General features: G+C 41.5%; 1 protein-coding gene across 4 annotated transcripts in view; it reads left to right on the forward strand.

Moving 5' to 3' along the window:
• Positions 1-22,226, forward strand: part of LOC122806376 (glutathione S-transferase Mu 5-like) — a 175,666-nt gene that overhangs the window by 11,250 nt on the left and 142,190 nt on the right. For 2 of the 4 annotated variants that reach the window (XM_044076728.1, XM_044076726.1), the window contains exons 3-5: positions 5,152-5,199; positions 5,606-5,670; positions 6,993-7,074. In XM_044076728.1, the coding sequence (XP_043932663.1) occupies positions 5,152-5,199; positions 5,606-5,670; positions 6,993-7,074 (195 nt within the window). The remainder of the gene's footprint in view (positions 1-5,151; positions 5,200-5,605; positions 5,671-6,992; positions 7,075-22,226) is intronic. The other 2 variants (XM_044076730.1, XM_044076727.1) reach the window with 1 other exon arrangement.

Here is a 22,226-nt window from a genome sequence, read left to right on the forward strand (position 1 = left end):
TGGAATACATTTCGGTTGCATGGCTAGGCTTATAAAGGCCCCGGTGGTCATTAGCCAAGTGTATACCTATGAAATTGTTCTGCTAGGTTTATGCAGTACTTATTAACGCATGTCATTTGGTTACACTGGATTATTAACGATTAATTACTAATAAAATGATAATACCTGTACTGTCAGAGCTGTGCATCCAGGAATAATTTTTCAATATTTGGGTGCAGACACAATACAAACTTGAGACTGCATGGCCTATCAGAGCAATGCCTTGGAAAGTTAATTGTTTTTTTCCTAAAACATATAGTCAAGCCAGAATCCACTAGTGAAGTATAATGAGAACATTAATTGGGCCAGAACCATAATGCATGAGTTTTGACACTTCTGATTGTGTGCATTCTTGGGCAAATAGATTGATGGTATTCCGAATCGAGTCGGGTAATGTGTGAAGTTGGGGAAATGTTTGCTTGTCTTGAGTGTGTGCACACTTGTAATTTTGAGTAATAATTTTGTTAAATGTTTTGTTTTAGTTGTGCTACAAGAATTGTAATTTGTGACTTGTACCATTTTGAGGCAACTTTTTTGGACAAGACAACTTTGCAACAGTCTAGTCGGTGTGCTTTTACCTTGTTTGCCCTGTGTCTAAACAGTTGCTGCAACGTGTAGTCCACTTGATACTTGACTGGTCCCTTAACTAATTTGCCCTAGCCTGTCTTGTGGTTAGCTTATTTGCTCTCGGCCTGGCAGTGTTGCAACATATTTAGCAACAATTTTAGTCCTGCCTGTTGCACTGATAAATACTTAAACTGACATTTAGAATCTCATTGCCAGTCTGAGTTGATTCCTTGTATATCACAGCACTTCAGCACTAGGCCTGTGTTTGAGGCAAGCAAGATATAGCTGCTAAAGCTTTCTAGGAGCCACTGAAACCTCAACCACTGACAATCCTGCTACATTGCCTCCAACATCTTTCTCGGCCATCTCAAACAAGGGTCATCATTAAGCTGTTGATCAGATGACCATTAGTAGGCTAGCCACAATACATCAAATCACAAGTGCACCCATTGACATGACTCCTTTATAATTTTCAGTGAGGGCTTCAGGGGCCAGACTCTGTTTACAATTCACCATCCATTCATCCAGGTTATGCTATGCCTAGAGGGTCAGGGAGCTACTTTGCTTGAATCCAAAGGAAGTGTATCCCATAAGGGGGAGGGGTTCGCTGGGATGTATATGTCTTGCTATGAGATCATATTTGCACTTTGGTAGGAGTTTAGATCTCTTGAGCAGGTGGTGTTATTTTTGTGGATGTGCAGGAGGTCGCACAGGACTGGATCCTCTAGACTAGACAGTGGTCACCTCACGAGTGTGTAGGAGAGGCAGAGTGCATTAAGGTGGTTTGCTTAGCTCAAGAAAGACAAGTCCTTGTGTTGCTGAGGAAACGCTGTGGTCTGAACAATTTTCAATTAGTACTTGGGTATTTGATTTGATTTTGAGTTCTGTCTAGATGATGGGGGTATGAAGTTTGCTTTTATGGGCTGAGTTTCTTCTAGTAAAAGTTTTATGTTCGGGTTCCACCATAGAGGTATATTCTTGAACTTGGCATTGTATTCATGTCTTGTGGGGATAGATACCTTGCTGCATGATTTGAGGTGGTCATAAGAGATTATTCAGATGTAGCAGCATGTGTGAAATGTCAACATGAAGTAGAGCAGGGCCCTTAAATTTCATCAGGCTTTCAGTTTTCAGGATTAGGTTTGCTTTGAAATAATATATGAAGATAGGAAGGTTATGTGGCAAGTCAAGACAATTCAGCAACACATGATAAAAGGGTAAAACCTGTTTGAATATTGACATGGTAACTATAGGTGTTCGAGCATATTGGTGAGAACCTCCTAGTTGAGACTTGAACCGTTGGCCTAGGGAGCTAGTATTAATGAAGTCCAGGAATGTGTATTTGAAGAGGTGTAGGTTTCCCAATTAATGGAGGGATAGGTGAAGTCTCCCAAGAGAATAATAGGCTTGTTAGAGAGAGGAGTCTGTTTTAGATGTGCTTTATGGGAAGTGGCTGACATGGAGGGGGATATGGTAGTTGTCTAGGATGTGAGATGGAGTTCTTTTTACTATGAAAAGAATATGGAGAAGTTCAAGGTCCTTGTCGCATGAGTCTGAAAGTGAGATGGCTTAAGAATATGGCTGGAACACGCTTCCTCCAATGACTTATTTTCCGTGTTTGTACTGAAAGCCGCCTGCACTATCGGAGGTGCTATTTCTGTTTTTTAAGCCGGTTTCAATAACTATATAGATGTCCATATCTTTGAGTTTAGAATGTCTGGAAGAGTGCAGCCTTCTGTTTAGGCTTCTGGCATTGTGCAATTTTTATATAGTTTTAATTGGGTTAGCTATGTAATTATTTGAGGAGACTGACCTTGCCTAAAATAATGTAATAGTATTGGCACTATATGGGTGAGGAAAAAGGCCCTGGCCAATAGAGACCATGAGGAAAGAGAATGCAAGCCATGCTTGGCAGCAAAGCAGACAGTGTTTTCTGTCATTTCCTCCCAGGCTGACTGATGTTGGATACCCATAGAATAACACTAATAACTAGGTCAGTAACTGAAATATGTTCTCTTGCTTATATTGTGACATCATTCTTGGTGATTTTTAGGTACTGCTCCGTTAGTTTCACATTGATTTCAAATGTTTGTTCTGATAATGCTGTTGTGATACAAGACAGTATGTCTTCAGCTGTGCACTCCCATGTTCACAATGACCATGTCATGTATGTACTTGAGGTGAAGGGATGTGGGGTACCTAGTGAAGGGATGTGGGGTACCTAGTGATACTGCACATCCTGACACCTGAAAGGCAGCTAACCATTCTGATCTCTGCGTAACCTTGGTAAGTGGTATCAGACTGTCTTGGCCTTACTGCCTTAAGAGCTTCAGCCTGTAAACTGTTATCCCCTTTTTAAGGTTGTGTATTTTTTGTAGTGTCTTCCCGCTAGTATGATACCTGTGACTTTTGTATACAAAACCTTCATCTAGAAGGCAAGGATATTTAAATACCTCCTGTAAGGTGGCTTATTTATCCAGGACATGGTGGGCATGGCTGTGTGAGGAGCGTGTTAGCTGGCAACATGTGGGGTATAGTCTGCATTCTTTGAGGCGAGGTTAGCCTTCGAAGTTAAGTAGGTATCGGCAGATTTTTCTATGTGGGGAACAGCTGGGTGTGAGCATGAGGCAGTTGTTGCTTTGTAACAGGACCATTGATTCCATCAGGCTGACAACAGATGGTCAGGTAAACCTTGATGTCATGGTATTTAATGCCTGGTGAAAAGGGGGGGGCTATGAATGCTAACGAAGTGAATGTGTAGCAAGGGTTTATATAGTAGAACTCTAGGATGAGGACATTTTAAAAGTATGGAGAAGGTCACTACTACTAGGTAGAGTACTAAAGCGGGAATATGAGCGAGGGGTTAACTTGAGCTTGGCAGTCTAAGTGGAGGAATTTCCCATTTAGAACTACTGTTCAGACGAGGCTGGAGGATTTTCCATAGACCAGTTGTAGGGCAATCATGTCAAGAGTAGGGCTGGTTGAACACTGTATTCTGTATCTATGGAGTACAGTGGGATGGTAAAATATTTAACTTGACAATTGAAACTTTGCTATTAATTGATAGCAGTGAAAGAGGACATGTCTGCCTGTCTGGGCCAAGGATTGCAGTGTGACTGGGGCCTTAAGCCCCCCCCCCCTTCACCCCACTAAGTCATGTTTCTTCATCTAGGAAATGTATGTTATCTGTAGTTACGTAACATTTGCAGGTGTATTTTTTGGTAATGCTCAGAGCTTCCAGAACAGTAAGCCATACTGTTATGCTGTTTCGCAAAACAAATATCTTGCCTCATGCTGTAACAGAACCCTATGAATACTAATTTGCCGAATGCACTAGTGTTGACCACTTTTGCTAAGGCAGAAATTCTCTTCCCCTTGAAGTTAGGGTGATATTGATGCAGTCATGCAGTACAAACATGACATTAAAATCCTTGCTAAAGCTGATTTTACAAGTCTGCACTAAAACTGGAACTAAATAATACTTCATTACTGCTGCGTTTTATTTATTTGTAAAGGTGTTCAGACTGCTTTACTTGCCTTCTGGATTTCATCTGGCTATTTCTGTATTCTGGTGGGTTTTATGTACTACACTGTCCTGCAAACTGTTATTGGTAAACAGTTTGTCTTTTGTTGGGTCCAGAAATGCAATAGAAATTTGGCACTGAAGTCAGTGATAATTTCTGAAAGCCACATTGTATCTGAAAGCAACTCTGAATGTGGCATAACAGTTGCCAATGTTTTTTTAGAAGTTTAATTGCCGGGATGGGAGTGGATCTTCCTCTGTAGTAATGATCATATTGTGCCCTCCCAAAAGAATGATGTTGTGCAAAGCTTCTGTATTGTGACCCCCCCCCCCCCAAGAATGACACTGTGCAATGCTTTTGTATTGAGCAGTATTTTCTAACCAACTTAATTTAATTTTGACTGACTTTGCAAGGTCTTTAGCTGGTGTACATGTTGAGGAGGCTGTCCTCTGAAGGGGAAATCTCATTTTACAGAAGTCTTAACACATTTGCATGAAATACTTTAAAAATTGATTTGGGGGCAATGGATAACATTGGGTCTAGAGTACTGTGCAAATTTGACTAGCTGTCCCTTCATAGGTCAGATTAGGCTCTATGACTTTCAAAGTTTTGCTAGATTTGATAAGTGTTTCTGGTTTTGTCAGTGTTTTGATCTTACCAAAAAAATCATATTTAGTGTGTTCTGTCATGCAGTGTTCTGATTGTAACAAATCATTCCTTCCTAGAATGATTTGCAACTGTTTATTTAGTACTTGCTTTTCCTGATGGGTACAGTATAGCCTTTAGCAGTCAACATCTAGAGAACTTGAATGCATTTATTATAAAAACCCAAATTAATCCAAGGTCTTAGATGGGACACATTTTTAAGTGATTATTTTTTGTTTCCCTTCTTTCAGTCTGTGGTCCTTGTATTTTGTTTTGCTTTTTTAATACTGTTATTGAAATTGTATTTATAGAAAAACAAAAACTTTTGTCTAAATCAATTCTTTTATCCACTTCTGTGAATGCTTCATAAGAAAAGCCCTGTCTGCTGTCCCATGGGCCTTTTACGCAGCAGATACACTGGGAGGTAGGATTATTGCTACTCTTTAAGGGGCTCTGTATTGAATGGCAGTAGTGTTTTAAAACCACTTTTTGTTTTTGTGTTGCTACAGAATATTTTTTAGCTTGCTTAACTACTTTTGTTTTTGTACAGATTGTGTAGAAATTTCTTCTTAGCAGTAGGAACGCATTTGGCAATGGTTACTCTTAACCTAGTCTAGTAGGTTGCCTGTTAAAGTTTTGACTGGATTCCTTTTTGTTTTCTGTCAGTTTTTAAAATATTGTAATGCATGTTGTTTTCCCACTGGGTGCTATTTTTGTCCACTTAAATTATGGCTTATTTATTCTGTAGCAGTTTGAAGTAGCTAAAAATCTCCGTATTTAAACGGATCACTGAGCTGGGGAATGATACTAACGCTTTCCTGTTGTTTCAGCTCCAAATTATGACAAAAGCTGCTGGCTTGATGAGAAAGAGAAGCTGGGCTTGGATTTTCCCAATGTAAGTGAAAACCAGATAAAGTAGTGCATTTGTGTAGTTTTTGTTGGTAGTACATTTAACTCTTACACTGGTAATTAAATGTGAAATGTCTGCATTTTTGTGCAGTTTGTGAGTAAGCAGATTGGCTTTTCCTATAGAGCAAGCAAAAACTCTGCCGACACTGCTGAAGCTGCCAAGGAAAAAGAAAATTAGAGCCGAGTAAAATCTTCGGCAGAACACCACGGCTTCAGCTGATAACTGCTGGTAAAAACTTCAGCAAAAACACAGAGTGTGCCAAATCAACTTTTAATGAAATGCAGGAGATAAGCGCTTTCAGATCGTAATGTAAATCCTGCGAAAAACAAGTGAACATCCAATCAAAATAAGCTTTCACTATACTTATCCAATTATGGTTCACTTCCTGATTTAATAGTATGAGCTAAAAAAACAACTAATCAAAGGCTTAGATGATAACACACCCTCTGAATAATCCAATAAAAAAAATTTCCAATTGCAAACTATTCTCAAGGAAAGGAACCAATAGCTTGATCTGTGCTGGACTAAAACTTCTACAGCAAGCGATGGTACATTATTTGGAAAAAGTACATAGGACACTTTTTTTTGGGGGGGGGGCTGTTTTGTACAACTATTAATCTCTTCAAAGAGGGTACTGGGCCGGTGGGCTACAGATGGATGCTGCTTTTACAGAGAATGAGGATGCTGTAAAACACTGGGTGTTTCTGTTTTGGTGGAGAAAGGAAACATGATTTCACCCCATGTAAAATTCAACAAATGTGTTTGGTGAAAGCAGTTTGTGACTGATTTAATGAACTGACAAAGACTTGCAAGTGAAATTAAGTGAGTGGACCTGTTGGGTGCGGCTGTTGAAAGGTGCTACTTAGCATGTTTAGGAATCTTAGAAATTGAGGAGTAGTGATTTGAAGATGTAGTGTTCATAGTATTGGGGGTGTACAATTGGGACAATGCTGCCTGTGTGGCCACTTGCATTTTACAGTGGCAAGGGGTACTGGTTTATTTGGCAGAGTACATCATTTTCTTTAGATAGTGACTTATTTTGGATATTGGAAGTTTAAATTCAGCTGTTTCACACTTTTGTATACTTTTATTACTGAACAAAGTGCTTAGAAAATGGACTTTAAAAACCTGCACACAGTGAGTAAAGATTCATATTTTGCATTTCTGTTGAACTGATTTTGAAGACCGTTGAGAATAAAGTGTGGGAGAAGCTTTGTATCCATGAGTTGAATGAGTTGATGTGGGTGAGCATTTTGAATTTAGGCAGACATTAAGCTGCATCATTGGTGCCTGCTTTTCTTTTCCAGCTTCCGTACCTGATGGATGGAGAGAACAAACTTACCCAGAGCAATGCAATTATGAGGTACATCGCTCGGAAGCACAACCTGTGTAAGTAGTTCATTTAAAACATTTGATACGCAAGTGAAAATAGATTTGCTTGTGTGGGCGCCACGTAGTGTGCCATTATTTAATGTATGGGTCATGGCTGTAAAGGATTTTGGAGCAGCTCGCTTACCTGACTGACAAATGGCGAATAAAAATAGTTTAGCGTGTTCACCCTATATCTTTGTGGTTTCTATGGAAATGTGTTCATTACCTACACTGTGCTGTACTGCAGTTTTCATGGCATCTCACCAGATATCTTTTAGAGCCTTTGTTTTACATGCGCTAACTTGGTTAATATTATGAATAGTGTTTTAGTTTTACATTTAACAAGTCTACAGAAAACTGAGATGCTTGTTCTGCATTTTGTAACTTACAGAAAAGTAATAACTTTAGTGGACTCAAACTGGGAAATGCATGATTTTAATTTTATTAGCTAGGTAAGTGAACTGGCTTGCCACTCATTAATCAGGCAAGAGCAAGGGATAAAATGCAAGCAGCATATCTGATTGTGACTTCTGTCGTAGTTCATTGGGAAAACCTTTAAATGCATGTTCTGAGTAAAGAAACTCTATACATGTTTGTAAACTGCTTCTGTTTTCACATTAGTGCCCCACCCATTAATTTAATAATTTTGTAAGAGCACATAATGGAACAGCTGGCATCTTACAGAGAGAGTTCACCGTTGTCCTGTTTAGACACTACAATACATTTATCAATTTAGTATGTCTTGACTGCAGAAATGAAGTTTCTTTATGATAGTGTTGCATAATGTCATGGCAGCAGGCCTCGTGATGTGATGTTAGTCTGATGGAGAGAACTGTTACAGGTGATGTGATAACTTTCCCAGGTTGACAGCTTTGTTCCCATCCTCAGTGCACTACTTTGTTTTGCCCGTCTTGCTCTTTCTTGCAGCAAAGCTGTAGGCAGCTAAAGAAACCTGACTTTTTTTTATCTCAGTTTTTGAGGGTTTTCTGCATTTTTGTGAGTAAAACTACTTGCTGCATACCACTTTGTGTGCAGGATTGCACAAAAAAAAACCAAACCAAGTGTTACTTTATTGCTACTAGTGGTTATTTGTGGGATGAAAATGTGGCTTGCTAACAGGCGCACAGTGTTTTAGTTTGTCTGGGACCCAATATTAGTGGAGTACAAATGCTGTGTCAGTGTTAAAAATATTTGGAACCATAATACTTGAAAGTCTTTCCTTGCTTGCATCTGGCAATGGCAGATAAAAAAAATATTGCAGTCCATTCAAGACTCTCCCTCACTTTTCTGATCCCAACCTTTTCTCTTGGGTGAGATTTCCATTTGATATATTTACTTGCAGCTGAAATGCCTCCTACAAGCCAGACCCCCTCAATCTCTGACCATTAACTGATTTAGCAGCGGTGCTGGTGTCTCATCTGCCAACATTTGCAGTAATGCTAGCCTGTCTGTCATCGGAGGCTTTTGTCCCTCCTGGTTCTGTCACTTTCTTAGATTTGTATTGGCTTTACAGAGGTGAAACAGTGACTCTTAAAGCAATGGCACAGCATGAAAGAACATGTAAACGTTGAGTGCTTGGCTAAAATTTCTTTGTTTAATGGAAATTACTATAAACAAATAGCTGCCCCCATGGCTATGGCCCCTATCTAGCATAGCCCTGGGAGGAGGACATGCAACACATCAGTGTGCATGCGCTTTGATATTTTTGTGTGGAAAAGAGACTGTGCAGCCATCTGAATCAAACCACCAGCTTCCTGGGTTTTCACTTCACCTCTGCAGTCTTTTGTATATGCAAATTACTAAAGGACTTGAACCAAGGCAAACTTGACACAGACTTTTTTTTTTTTTTTTTTTTTTTTTTTACAGAAAATCTCCTGCATATTAAGAGTCTCCATCCCACCAGGACGAAATATAACTTTGTCAAGTCCCAGGTCTATAGGTTGGTTAGGATCACCACAAAAATGGAACCCTTCCTTAACCTTAATGAACTTGAAAATTATTTTTTGGTGTGGGGATACGAAAGCAATATGTTAGGTTATCCATGAACTAAAAAGTACAATTGCACCACCACGTATCATGCCTTTATAGGAGGGTGTTAAAGAAATCTATGGACTACAAATATATAAAAACAATTGTATCTTTTACTGTTGACTTTCAGCAATTATGGCCCAATTTTCTCCAATAACATTAACTATGCTGTAAGCTCACAGTTAACATCCTTGGAGAAGCTCCTTCTGTATAGGAAAGCCAGAAACATCCGGAGTTGGGTTGAAGGTAGGCCCAGACTACAGGGTATATGCACCAATAAGTGTGGAGCCAAATGTGTCTCCCTTTCAGCAATGGAAGGGGAGACATGCTTTATGCCCTTGTTTAAAGAAAATGATTAAAACCAATGCAGGAAGTGACAAATCAATGCAGGTGGTTTACAGGGTTAGCTGGAATGACTAAAGCGTTTTATGTGTGTGTGTGTGTGGGGGGGCTCAACAGACTTAAAAACAAGGATTTCTAGCCAGCTTTCTGAAATTAGAGCCAAGAGCAAGAGTAACGCACTGGCTCGGCACCTGCAGCTACACAAAAGACATGCTGTCTTTAAATTTCAAATTATTGATAATGTGGACCTTTTCAAACTGGAAGGGGACATCCCTAATCTTACAGGAAAAACATAACTACTCTGGCAGATAAAACTGAATTTTTGGAAAACAGGCTTTATTATTGCTCCATAAAAAGCATACTGGATCTCGGAAAACTGCCCACTGTTTAAAGACTGATATGGGGACTGATTAATGCTGACCTTATTGTGTTTTAAAAACAAAGTGTTTACTTTCAGCAGTAACTTACAATGTTGCAAAGAACATACTTCAAGTGGCTCATATATACATTAGTCATTTATTATTTTATTTATTTTTATTTTACATTTGTTGACCGGGATAGTCCGACTGGATATATGTCCATTGTCAGCAGAGGCCCGGGGAGAGACATTGCAAAACATTACAAAGTGATTACATACTAACAATATACACGTTATTGATAGTTATACATAGCTACAAAACCTTTTGTGAAACCCATCCAATACAAAAAATAGTTAATACAAAAAATAGTTTAGGTGTTTGTGTGTGTGTATATATTTATTTATTTATATATATATATATATATATATATATATATATATATATATATATATATATATATTTTATATATATATATATAAAGTTCCATAGGAAGTGTTTCTTCAGTAGATTAATAGAGAGAAAAACAAAGCAACAAGTGAGTAGGTATAATAACCAACAGAGGTGCTCATGGAAGAGGTGACTACTGTCAGTCTGGAATAGTGCAAGGGCATAGCCGTTGTGAATTTGAGGATTCTTAGTGGCTTTTTAAACGGTGGAGTGGTTGAAAGGGATGTTCAGTTGGAAGCTTGTTCCAAGTGTTGCCAACAGTTAGTGAACAAGCAATCCCCAGACTTTTGTTGGCTTGTTGTTGGGTTTTAAGGTAGATACTAGTACCCTATTGGCAGATCGTAGGGTTGTTAGGGTTTTGTATGGGCTAATAAGGTTACAGAATGTGGGAGTATTTGTGGGATGATGCAGAATTTTATGAATAATTGTAAGTTGCTGTATAAGAAGCTGACTTTGCAATTCCAGCCATCCTAATAAGTTTGAGATTCTGGCAGTGATGGGTTCTAAATGGGGATCCAGTGGCAAATCTGGCTATGTTATTATAAGATGTTGCCAATTTATTGATACTGCTTTTGGAGAGGTTTGTATAAATTGGGGAGGTGTACAGAAGGGTGGAGAGTAGGCGAGTTTGGGCGATAGACCTAGTTGAATCTGTGAGAGAGGGTTTAAGCCTATAAAGGGAACCAAGTTTTCTATTAACTGATTTAATATGTGTGTCAAAGGTAAGATTATTATCAGTTGTTACACCTAGTTTGGTGGTCATGTCGGGAGCTGTTTTAGTACCATTGTTGGATGTGACTGTAAAGTTAATAGTGGGGGACTTTAGGGTGGGAGTGAACAATAATTGTTTTTTTGGGGGGGGTTAAGGAGGAGACGGCGTTGATGGAACCATTTTTCGACTAAGTTAAATACTGTTTGGGTCTTGATTTGAAGCTCTGCAGGCGAGGAGGCACTACATATTAATGTCGAGTTGTCGGCGTATTGCATGCAATGCAGGTGGCCTGTGGAATGGATGTTTTCAGATCATTAATGAAAATGGTAAATAGAAGAGGTCCCAGAATAGAGCCTTGTGGGACACCAAGAGAGACTGGGAGCTGAGTGGCTTGCTCTCTTTCCTAAGTAGGACTTAAAATCACTTGACTGTTTGGGTGTCAAATGAGAAAGCTTGACGTGTATCCGACAGTAGTTGATGCACCATGTCAAATGCCTTTGAGAGCTCAAGAAAGAGGGCTGAGGACAGTAGTTACGGTTTTTATTAACGCAGTCTGAAAAGAATAGGAGTGCTGCTGTTGTACTATGGAATGGCCTAAAGCCATGCTGGCAGTCCGCTAGTAGGTGGTTTTGGAGGAGATTATTTAATGGGGAATGCATCTCTCCATTTTTTCTAGTGGGGAAAGTAGAGCTATGGGGCAGGAGTTTTTTGAGTTAATTCCCTTATTGAGAAGTATGTGTGAAACTTTCCATAGATATGGGATGGAACATTCTGTAATGGTTCTGTTTTTTATTAATATAGCAATTGGGTAGGCAAGTACTCCAGCTGCCATTTGCAGGTATTCAGCTGGAAGGAGGTTAGCTGATGGGCATACATGGTTTAAGTTTGAGGAGTAGGGTGTGTATGAAGGCTATTGGGACAGGCTGGAGGCTATTGAGACAGGCTGGAGATGAAGTGTGTGGGGTAAATTTGTTGGGAGGGGTGACTCGATAGTGGTATGTGGTGGGGGGTAAGGTATTGGCTAAAGATTGGACCCCGTTTCTGAGAAAATTTTGCTAAAAATATCAGCAATCTGGCTGGGAGAGTTTTCAGTCAAATTAGAGGGGGTAGGTGCTTTGGAGTGTCCAGGGTAGAGCAATTTATTCCTAACCAGAAATATTGTGGGTTTTGATGTTGGGTCTGTTGGAATTTGAGGTAATAGTTTCTTTTATCAAGGAAAATTGATTTTTTGAGGCATTTCTAAGCTGCCTAAGATTTAGGTGATCAGTAGAGTTTTTAGTTCTTCTCCATTTGGACCAGGTTTGATTTTGATTTCTCAGTCTCATTTTTTTGTCTCCTTTATGAGCCAAGGAGCAGGTTTGTTCCTAATTCTAACAGTGCAAGAAGGAGCATGGTGTTCCAGAATTTGTAAGAATTTATTGTTTAAAGTATGAGACTGCTTCATCAAGAGGTAGAGATTTTAGGGGTGACCAGTTGCAAGCTTTAAGCTCAGCTTGAAAGTTAACTGGGTTTAGATTTTTCTTGTTTTGTGTAGTTCTAAAGTTAATTTGGTTGGGAATTGAGGTCTTTTGTCTGTATAAAGGTCAGGGAATGGTCACTAATGTCAGGGAGTAAGCCCGTTTTGTACAATTGGGGACTACTGTTAACTAGTATCCAGTCTAAGGTGGTTTGTTTGTTGCTAGGTTTATGGGTTCTGGTAGGGTAAGTGGTTTGATGGAAGCCGGTTTACAGATATACAACATTTCCAGTCAATATTAAAATCCCCAAGGAGTATGGTTCCTTCTTATGGGAAGGATGTGGAGAGCCAACTAAGGGTGTTTTCAAGAGTATGTATGTTATTACTTGGGGGGGGATGTATGAGCAAATGTATATGGATTTGTTTGCATTAACTTGGAGCTTGGATATTAAGATCTTGGCATTACTAGGTGAGGGTGGTTGAGTATCTAGTGAGGTGACTTGTAATTCAGATTTGAACAATATTGCCACCCCACCACCCTTTTTATTTAGATGGTCTAGTCTCAGAATGTTGTAGCCAGGTGGGAGAATATCATTGTCTTTAGTAACTGGTTTGAGCCAGGTTTCTGTTCTACATAGGATGTCAAAGTAATGTAAATCTAGCAGGGCATACAACTCGTTGATTTTATTTATGCTGCGTATATTAGTGAGCTATGAGAAGAGAGTTTGAGGTTTTAGTGGGGGTATTTTAGTGAGGGTATGTGAGGTGGAGGGGGTAGTAAGATTGGGAATTTATAAGTGGAAATGCTAGGACCTGGGGTTTGGATGAATGTCACCATGTAGTAACAGGTGCTGCTTGGATGAATGTCACCATGTAGTAATAAGTGCTGATGGGGATTCTGTGAAAGTTTCCCCGAGTTTACATAAGATGTTTTCCTGGTTTGGAAATGCTTAATATGGGTTAGTCTATGGAACTGTGGTCGCAGGTAGGATGATGAGGATGTTCTGTTTACTGTGGGTTTGTGAAGCTAGAGAAGAGAAAGGGGTTGTTTGTTTTAAGGTGTGGTGAAATTTAGTAAGGCTTGGGTGTGGTGAAATTTAGTAAGGCTTGGGTATTCCTAACAGGAGAGTCTGTGGGATAGAAGAAGAGAGTGGTAAGGATTGCGGACATGAGTAAGTTAATATATCTTTGCAAGACAGTGATAGCCATAGTAGGAGGTGTGGTATAGGTAAAACGATGTAGAATAGTGATTCAGGAAGGACAAGATAAGGGTGTGTTTACCCAAAGAGAAGGATAGGTAGTTTGGGAATTTAAGTAAATTGTTATTAATTAGGTAAGTAACGAGATCAAGTGAGCTTGATGAGAGGTAGAGGTGTGGTTAAGGAAGTGTAAGGTTAGGTGCTTAGGGGTGGGTGGAATTTGGGGGTAGGGGAGAGGAGTGAGCCCGCAGGGCGAACAGAGTGAGCAAGTGCAATAAGGTAGGTACAGCAGAGTATCGGCTGTCTTTAAAGTTATGGCTAGATAAAGGTAGAAATTAGTGAAATGGGGAAAAAGGGTGTTAAAATGGAAGTATTAGTTATTGTGGTAAGAGTGAACTTTCCTAAATGCTACTTTAGATTTTATACTGAACACTTTTTTGTTACTTTTCTTTTAGGCAGTGACAGTCTTGAGTGTACACACTATGCATGGGCTTGGTAGTGCACTCTTAACACGCTCCAACTGTTTTCTTAGTTGGATCCCACAGTTTAACAGATTCCCGTGGCCTTGGTGCTTAACATTTATAACTGTATTTCTAGCTTGGCAATTATTTAGAATTTTTCATCCTACTTAGGTTTTCAGTTGTATATCTGTACACATACTTGTTATATTATGTTTTGTTTTTGACACGCACAACCCGGTGTGAAGTATTTGATACAAGAGCGATTTTTGTTAAAAGTTGTATATTCATTAATCTGGTAGATGTATTTTTGCTAGTCATTTTCTTAAGGTTTTGATTAGTTGGCCTATAACAAACTGATCTTGGATTGTAATTTGTCTCCAGCTTTCTAGTTTCAGTTTTAGGTAGCACATTCTCTGATTACACTATGGTGTGAAGGGGGACTTGGGTAAAGGACTGATTTTTTTTTAATGCTTTTTATTGCTCTTAACAGGACCACCCTGTGTAACTACTCCCTTGCTCCAAACAACCTGATTTGTAAATAAGGAATGTTTTTGATGCTTTTCATTATACTCCACTAGGATCATTTTGTTTTCAATCAAGGATATTCCATTTTGAACTTAACTGTGGACTACATACTATTTATGTTTATTTTGTAGCATGCATTTTACAGTTTGATTTTTATTACGTGAACTAAGTGCATAACATGGAGGGTAATTCAGTAACACTTAAATGGAGCTAATCTCCTTGTAAGCATAGTGGCATGGCTTGAACATACGAGTTCAGAGGCTGTCATCCAGGAAACAAGGCTGTGGGTATGCACGAGCCTCCCAGCACTGTTTGACCATGGAGGCGATCGCATAATGTAAATCGCCTCATTTGCTGGTGAAAGCCATGCAAATGAGGTGAATTTGCGATCCAGCAAGCAGACAGGCATCCGTGTTGGAGCAGTGTCTGCAGTAGAAATGTATGCAAGAACTTTCCATGTACAGGACTGCAAAAAAAAAAAAAACACAGTGGTGCTATGAGAACTAAAAGTAAAGCATGTATTAGTTGCATCAGGCATCCCAACGGCCAAAACTATGGCCATTAGCATGTAAAGCTGATGCAAAATAAGTAAAAAAAATATATATATATTTTGGCAGATATGACATTTAAGCGGAGCACAAACATTCAGTCTTGCAGAAAATTAAAAAAAAAAAGGCAACAAAATAAAATTTTACATGATATTGGCCAGCATGCAGTCATAACAATGGCAGGTAACCATGTTTGCTAAGGACATAGGCTCTAGTGTAGTGGTGTAATTAGGTTATACACAATTAAGTGTATGTAGAGAGCCAAGTTTACTGAATAGCAAAATAGACCACCCTGTCTCCAGGTACCTAACTGTGTAGGGGTTAGAACGTGGTGGTGTAGCCAGAAGAGGCAGCTGACCTGAAAAGGGGGTGTGCCATGCTTTTGTGCAAGTATGTTTGAGCTTTGTGGCTTATGTTTGCGCTCAGCTAAGCACAGCTGTAAGCAAGAGCGGTGTGTCTGAACTGCTTAGCTGGTTAAAGAAATGCTGAGTGTGTTCGTCTCCAGGGGAGGGCCCTTTCTGCTCAGCGATATTTACAGTAGCTCCACGAGTTTGCTCAGAGTGCTGCGGGGCTTAAAATTGGAGAAAATGGGGGAGGGGGGATAAAAAGTAGCAGCTGGCAGTTAGAATGTATTCATAGTCAGACAGTCACACAGGTTGCATCTGCAGCACAGCAGTATAAAGTATGCAATTTTTTCCCCACAAACTCTGCACCATTGGTGTACACACTTGGAATTTTAACTGACAAAATTATGGGGGTTGCTGCTTTGCTACATCTCTATGTGCTGCAGACTGAGGGCAGTGATGAGGATGATGCTGACAACCGTCCCAGACTGAGAAGTCTGTTCAGACCCAGAGTAACCTTTCAGGGGCTTCATGAGCTGGAGATAGTAGAGCACTACATGGTGGACAGGGACATACTACAGCAACTCCCGAGCTCTGCCGCCCTCACCTCAGATCCAGAGCCAACAGAGGGGAACCCATCCCAGTGGAAACAAAGGTATGTGTAGTCTTACGAATACTAGCTACAGGTACTTTCCAAAGACTTACTGGGTACATCATGGGGGTCACGCAGGCATCCGTATCCAAGGTACTCCGCCAGTTCCTGGTTGTCATGCTAACACATGCCAGTGAGCACGTTTAATTCCCAGCACCCCTGAGGAGAGTACCAGCAATATGAGTCTCTCTCATCGTGTAGCACATTACCCAGAGGTACTGGCTGCCATAAACTGCACTCCTATCCATATCCACATCAAAGCACCACTCGTGTAGAGGGTAGGGTCTACATCAACCACAAGGGCTGTCACTCCATCAGCTGCCAGTTAATGTGCAATGCCCAGGGCATTATTATCCAATGTGTGTGCTGGCAGCCCTGGCAGTTATCACGCTGTATCAGGCATTTGCCAGGGGGTCATCCCATATGGCCATCTAGTGGGAGATGCTGGCTTGGCTACGCACTGGAAACGTGGATGATGACACCAATCAGAAATGTGCACACACATGCAATGCCATAATGAGGCACATGCACAAACCAGGAACATCGTAGAGCATGTTTGGGCTGCTCAAGTCACTGTTCCACTTCCTTGACATATCTGGTGGAGCCCTGCAGTACTGTCCAGCCCCATGTGCGTGCATGCTCATAGTATGTGCCATGCTACACACTATGATCCTGTGGAAACAGCTGCGGCAGGAACAACACAGGGAAGGGAGACGGATCCTGCCACCAGTGCCAAGGTCCCCACAGGCAGACTCTGAGGAGGAACCCCCTCAGCCTGTCCCTGTAGGCAGACGTAGGCATCACTTGTACATCCTGGCCTTGGCAAAGAGGCAACTCGTAGCACATACACTGACACCCTAGGGACCCAATGACTGACTCCTCTCTCTGACTCGCACACACAGTAAAAAGGATGCCACACATCGCACTACCTATACCTTACCATGTATAGGCTGTGTAGTATACCTTGCCATGTATAGGCTGTGCACTACGTGCATCGCAACTGCTGCTGGCACAAGGTATGTCACCCTTCTTAACAATAAATGAATGGCATAGTACACTGTGGAAGCATATGTATGGTATTGCTGCATGTATGTATGGGAATGGAGTGGGTTACTGGGATAGCAGCAGACAATGGACAGCTATGTGGGACAAGGCACACACTGCCAGGTCCTGACCGCCACACAATATGCAGTAGGCCCTGAGCCAGCAAAATCCCCTGCACTAAAAAAAACAGCAGCGGTGTCGGACCAAATGCATGGATGTCAATGTTGGAGTTCCATACATTGCTCCAAACCTCCAGCAGCAGGAAAGCTGCACAAAGCCATAAAGAAATATGTGGCAAAGGCTCGAAAACAGGCACATGTCTTAAATATTGCTCTTGCAGTTATCAAAAGTTGATGCAATAATAGCTATTGCAGTAGCATGACTTCTCTGTAGTGTGGGCAATAAGTCTGAAACTCAAATGTCTCATAACTTTCCAACTTCATTCTTAAACGATTTCACTAATATTTGTCACGCAACCACGTGTTTAATGAAAAATGGACCCAGAATATAAACCAAATATCTGGACAGTCAGTGAAGATATGTACAGTTGAGCATTATGCCCCTCCGAACACACCCATGTTCACATAGAACTGTAGTAGCATATATGTTTGTAAGGTAATGGCAGCAGACCACACGTTCCCAGGCCTGTCACAATTGACTTGATAACTTGTTCTAGTTCTACAATATGCAGGGGTCAATGTGCTCTGTTTGTGGTGTCAGGAAGTACACAGCACATACTGGTGGCTGTTGTGACCTACTGGCTTAACTATAGGACTGTGGTTGTCAGGGTCCATGGTTCCAGACTGCCCGTAGCAAAACATCTGCATATCAGCTACACCTACAGTAGGAGTTAAACAGCCTGTTCAGTAAAAATGTTACTGAAGGAAGGCTGGACAGTGGAGGGACAGGGTTCACACATCTGAGTAACATACATGGTGCCTAATACAACAGCAGGGTGGGATAGGTCCGTGTACTGCCAGGATATAAAGGCTGCTACATTAATGTCAGTATTGGCAACAAGTCAGTGGCCACCAAACATACCCCTGGAATTACAGGGAGTCGCAGTGTCCACACCTGTGCCTCCTATATCTTTACTGCTTGTCATAACTTGGCAGACTATCTGTAAACAAAAATAGGGTGATGTAAAAACATCAATGACACAGTTGAGATGCAGACCTCATACCCATAAGAAAAGGAAAGCTAATACTGTTCAGATGTGTCTGTAAGAGAAGATCTATGGCCGACATGTAGCCTTATAATAGTGCAACACACACCTTCTGAAGGCCACAGCAGATTTATGTGGCACAATGATGGACAACCTGCTAAATGGGTACAGTCAGAGGTCCATAACCCCATGCCAAATGTTACGACTTCTACCCCAGTCACACTAGTCACACTACAAATACATAACGGCAAGTGTGGACAAAGGCTGTGACTGGAGTACAGAAGGACAAAGAGCCACATATAAGGGGAAGCAATGGCCACACAAACATAGGATATGCATAGTAGTACAATTCATGTGGTACCATAGGTTCCCTGCATTTATGGAGTCGGTAAACAAATGTCTGTCAGCAGTTCCTCCAGGAAATCACAGTACTATGTAGAGTATACCACACATTATGGAAACCTCTGCTCAGTCCAGTGCACTCTGTACCTACCCCAGTATATGACTCTGTTAAGGATAGTGCACAGCCAGGAGATCCCTCGGCCACTATATTGGTGCCAGTCGGCTGAAGCAAACACAAGTCTGGACTGGAGTACCACTGTTGATCATACTGGGCATGCTCCTACACTTAGACAATTCCAGCCTATGTCTGAACACACATCCCCACTATAGAACTGTGTTGTCCATATATGCCTTTGTATACAAACAGCTTTGTATATGTTATGTACCTCTCCCATCGCACAGGATTATCCTCATCTATCTGTATGTGGCACATGTAAGATATATCTGCATCTGTGAAGTATAAATCTGTAATGGATACATAAATATAAAATATAGATGGGCAGAGACGGGGGCGTGGTGAGAGGCAGATTGAGGGAGAAACGGACACCTTGAAAGTGATGGTGATGTACTGGTGGAGCCATTTGTACAACAATTGTAAGCAGTGGTATGTTCAAGTACTTTGGTAAGATCCATTGGGTAATAGTGAAGTATGGGTTGTAATCTCACATCACCCACCTTGTGTGTGTTTCTGTATGTTTTACTTTACATCAGTATACACACACCAAACAGGTCTGTTTGTGTAATGGTCACCCATTTAATGGCCCTAATTCCAGTGTCCTCCACAATAGTGGCTTATCTGTCAGCAGCTACTGATGTCATCCACCCCAACAGCAGTGGCAGACACTCATCGCATGCGCCACAAGCCTTATGCATTTGAAGAATATGTAGCGCTATTACAACTAGATAAGTAGGGGTTCTAATCTCAATACTGGCAACTGTGGTTATACTGTTGACCCCCTCCCCATGGCATTATGTCACAGGGCCTGTTGATGTCATCCACCTTAGATGCACAGTTTTAAACTCTGTAGGCTGTACCACTCCACTGTGCAACTTAGGACTAGATGTTTGGCATATAGGTGGTATCAATTTATTCAGGGTTGACGTCGGAAGTAATGACACTCATGCATTTCATATTGTCATACCCTATTGAAGGGTCACACTGATGCAAAAACATTTTACCCTATCGGTTGTCTAGGTATTTAAGAGAAATATGTTGTGTCCCTATATTTTGAGTGTATACCACAATTAATGAAGGCTTTGTCCGGATTAATTGTACGAGGTTGTGAGGTATGTCCCCCACCAGGTAATCACCGTGGCACATGCGATAGGTTTGTAGCACAGACAACTAGATGGGTCCCTACTAATCACGGACAGTTAGGCTTTGTCCAGGAAGGGGGTAATGTCTGTACGACACAATCACCATATGTATGGATGGGGGGGGGGGTGATGCTGCAAACCACCTACCCTGACCTGGACAAACCCTGTGATGGCATAACCCAAATACTCATTATAGATATAACATCTCCATGTATACATCACACCATATTTCACCCTAGGGATATATCATCACACCATATTTCACCCTAGGGATATATCAGTGGTGTGCAGACAGGACCACCTATGCCACATAGGAGAATCCTCAAGCGGTTTACCCCCCCATATCTAGCAGTGTAACCTGTTCTGGGTTCTGCCCTCTTATGTGTGATGAACGCCCATTACCCCATGTCTGCGGATGACTGCATGCTGTGTGCCGTCACCAGATTCCCTAATGATTGTGAACATCTGCCTAGGAGGGTTTCACATAACAGACACATGGACTCGGGCCGCATACCACAACATCCGTTGTCAACCCCTTTGAGGAGACTGACTTCCCCACATATTATCACAGTGCTAGCAACATCCTAGGCACGCAATTGGGCGTGATGGATCTGTGGACGCAGGTGTTTTGCTACAAGACCTATCACTACAAGGTTGCATCTGTTGTAAGGTAATGCTGCTACGTGGCCCAAGACATAATATAGGCATGCCATCAGGGGACATGGGGTGTAAACATCTCCTTATTCCCCCAAATAAGGCCCAGTTTTGTCTGATTCCCTGTTTGTCATTTTCTTCACACAGCATATGCAGCAGTGGAGACATCACTGAGTTTCCCAACCAGGCAATACCAGGGCCTTGAATGTCTACCATAGAATGATAGTCTATAACGCCAACAGTCTACCCAGTGTCCTACATAATCCTCAGGGGTGAGCTTGGTGTGGCATGTAAGGCAATCACAGAAACCATAATGATAGAAATACTGCACAGGTGCAACTCATGCCGCAGTCTGTTAACACACATGCCATCATCCCAGTGTGTGACAATTGTGCTTGATGGCAGCTCAGATGTGTGTAGCACTCTTGCCCTGCTTTGGAATAGTCAGGCAATTTAGCTGTTAACACCATTGCAGTCAGAATGTGCATCAATGGATGGTTAACGGCACATACACCCTTGGGATATCACTTGTATCCCTGTTAGACTGGGGTAGCAGGTACTGCCTTGCATGCACATAAGGTAACAGCCAGCCTAGGCATGTGGGTGATCGGGGCCCGTATGCCAATAACCTCATGGTACCAGGGATATCAGTTGTGGCCTGATGCTGTGATGGACTGTGTTGGTAGGTGTCCACAGCCATCGCTGCCATCGACTGTTGTGCCCCCATATGGGCAACATTACAGTACCATGTCATCCGGCCTACTTCCAACAGATAGGTGAGTGCTACTACAGGTGCACAAGGATATAACCAGCAACATCTGTGCTACACAATAACAGGGCACTACATATCTGGTGTAGGGTGTCCTCCTGGGTAGGTATCCAACATCTCCTGGGTAGGTATCCAACATCTGCTGTAACCAGATCTCTGCAGAATGTGTACGTGTGCCTGATGGATGTAGACCACTGCCAGACAAATGTGGACCTCTACACAGCAGTTGGGACAGTTTGTGATGGTTGTCACCAGGGTTCGGGGAATGTGTGTGACATGCCACATCCCTCGGAACACAGCAATGGTACATTAATATCTGCTACTATCGCTATTGCACAATAGACATTCCAGTATCCGTGATATGTGAGCTGACCATTGCTGTGGTGACTTGGTGTGGTGTATGTTAATGCTGACTGAGCCATACGGGATGGTCATAAGTGCTGGATAGCAGAATAACAGCAACATGTCATTCCATTAAATGTTGTTGAGAGACCTACTTTAGAAATTCCTATATCCCATGACTGTATTCCCCCATCTGCATTCAGTTCCATGCATAATTGTATGACATACCTGGTATAGTGCTGTACTCCATTTGTGGAAAAAATAAAGTGTTAGTCTCCAAGGAAATGGCAGTCTACCTTCATGAAGAAGGTGTCGAGCTGTATACCATAGGCAGCTGCTTGCCTTTTGTAGGTAATTCTCCGGAAAAGGTGATTGGATCGGTGATTCCCACATGCTACTATCATCCCGAACAGCTGGGTTTCATTATTAGCCAATGGCATGGCAACACAGTGCTATAATTAAAG

The sequence above is a fragment of the Protopterus annectens genome, chromosome 7.part0, assembly GCF_019279795.1.
Source record: "Protopterus annectens isolate FY-2018-M chromosome 7.part0, PAN1.0, whole genome shotgun sequence".
Taxonomy (NCBI): Eukaryota; Metazoa; Chordata; order Ceratodontiformes; family Protopteridae; genus Protopterus; species Protopterus annectens.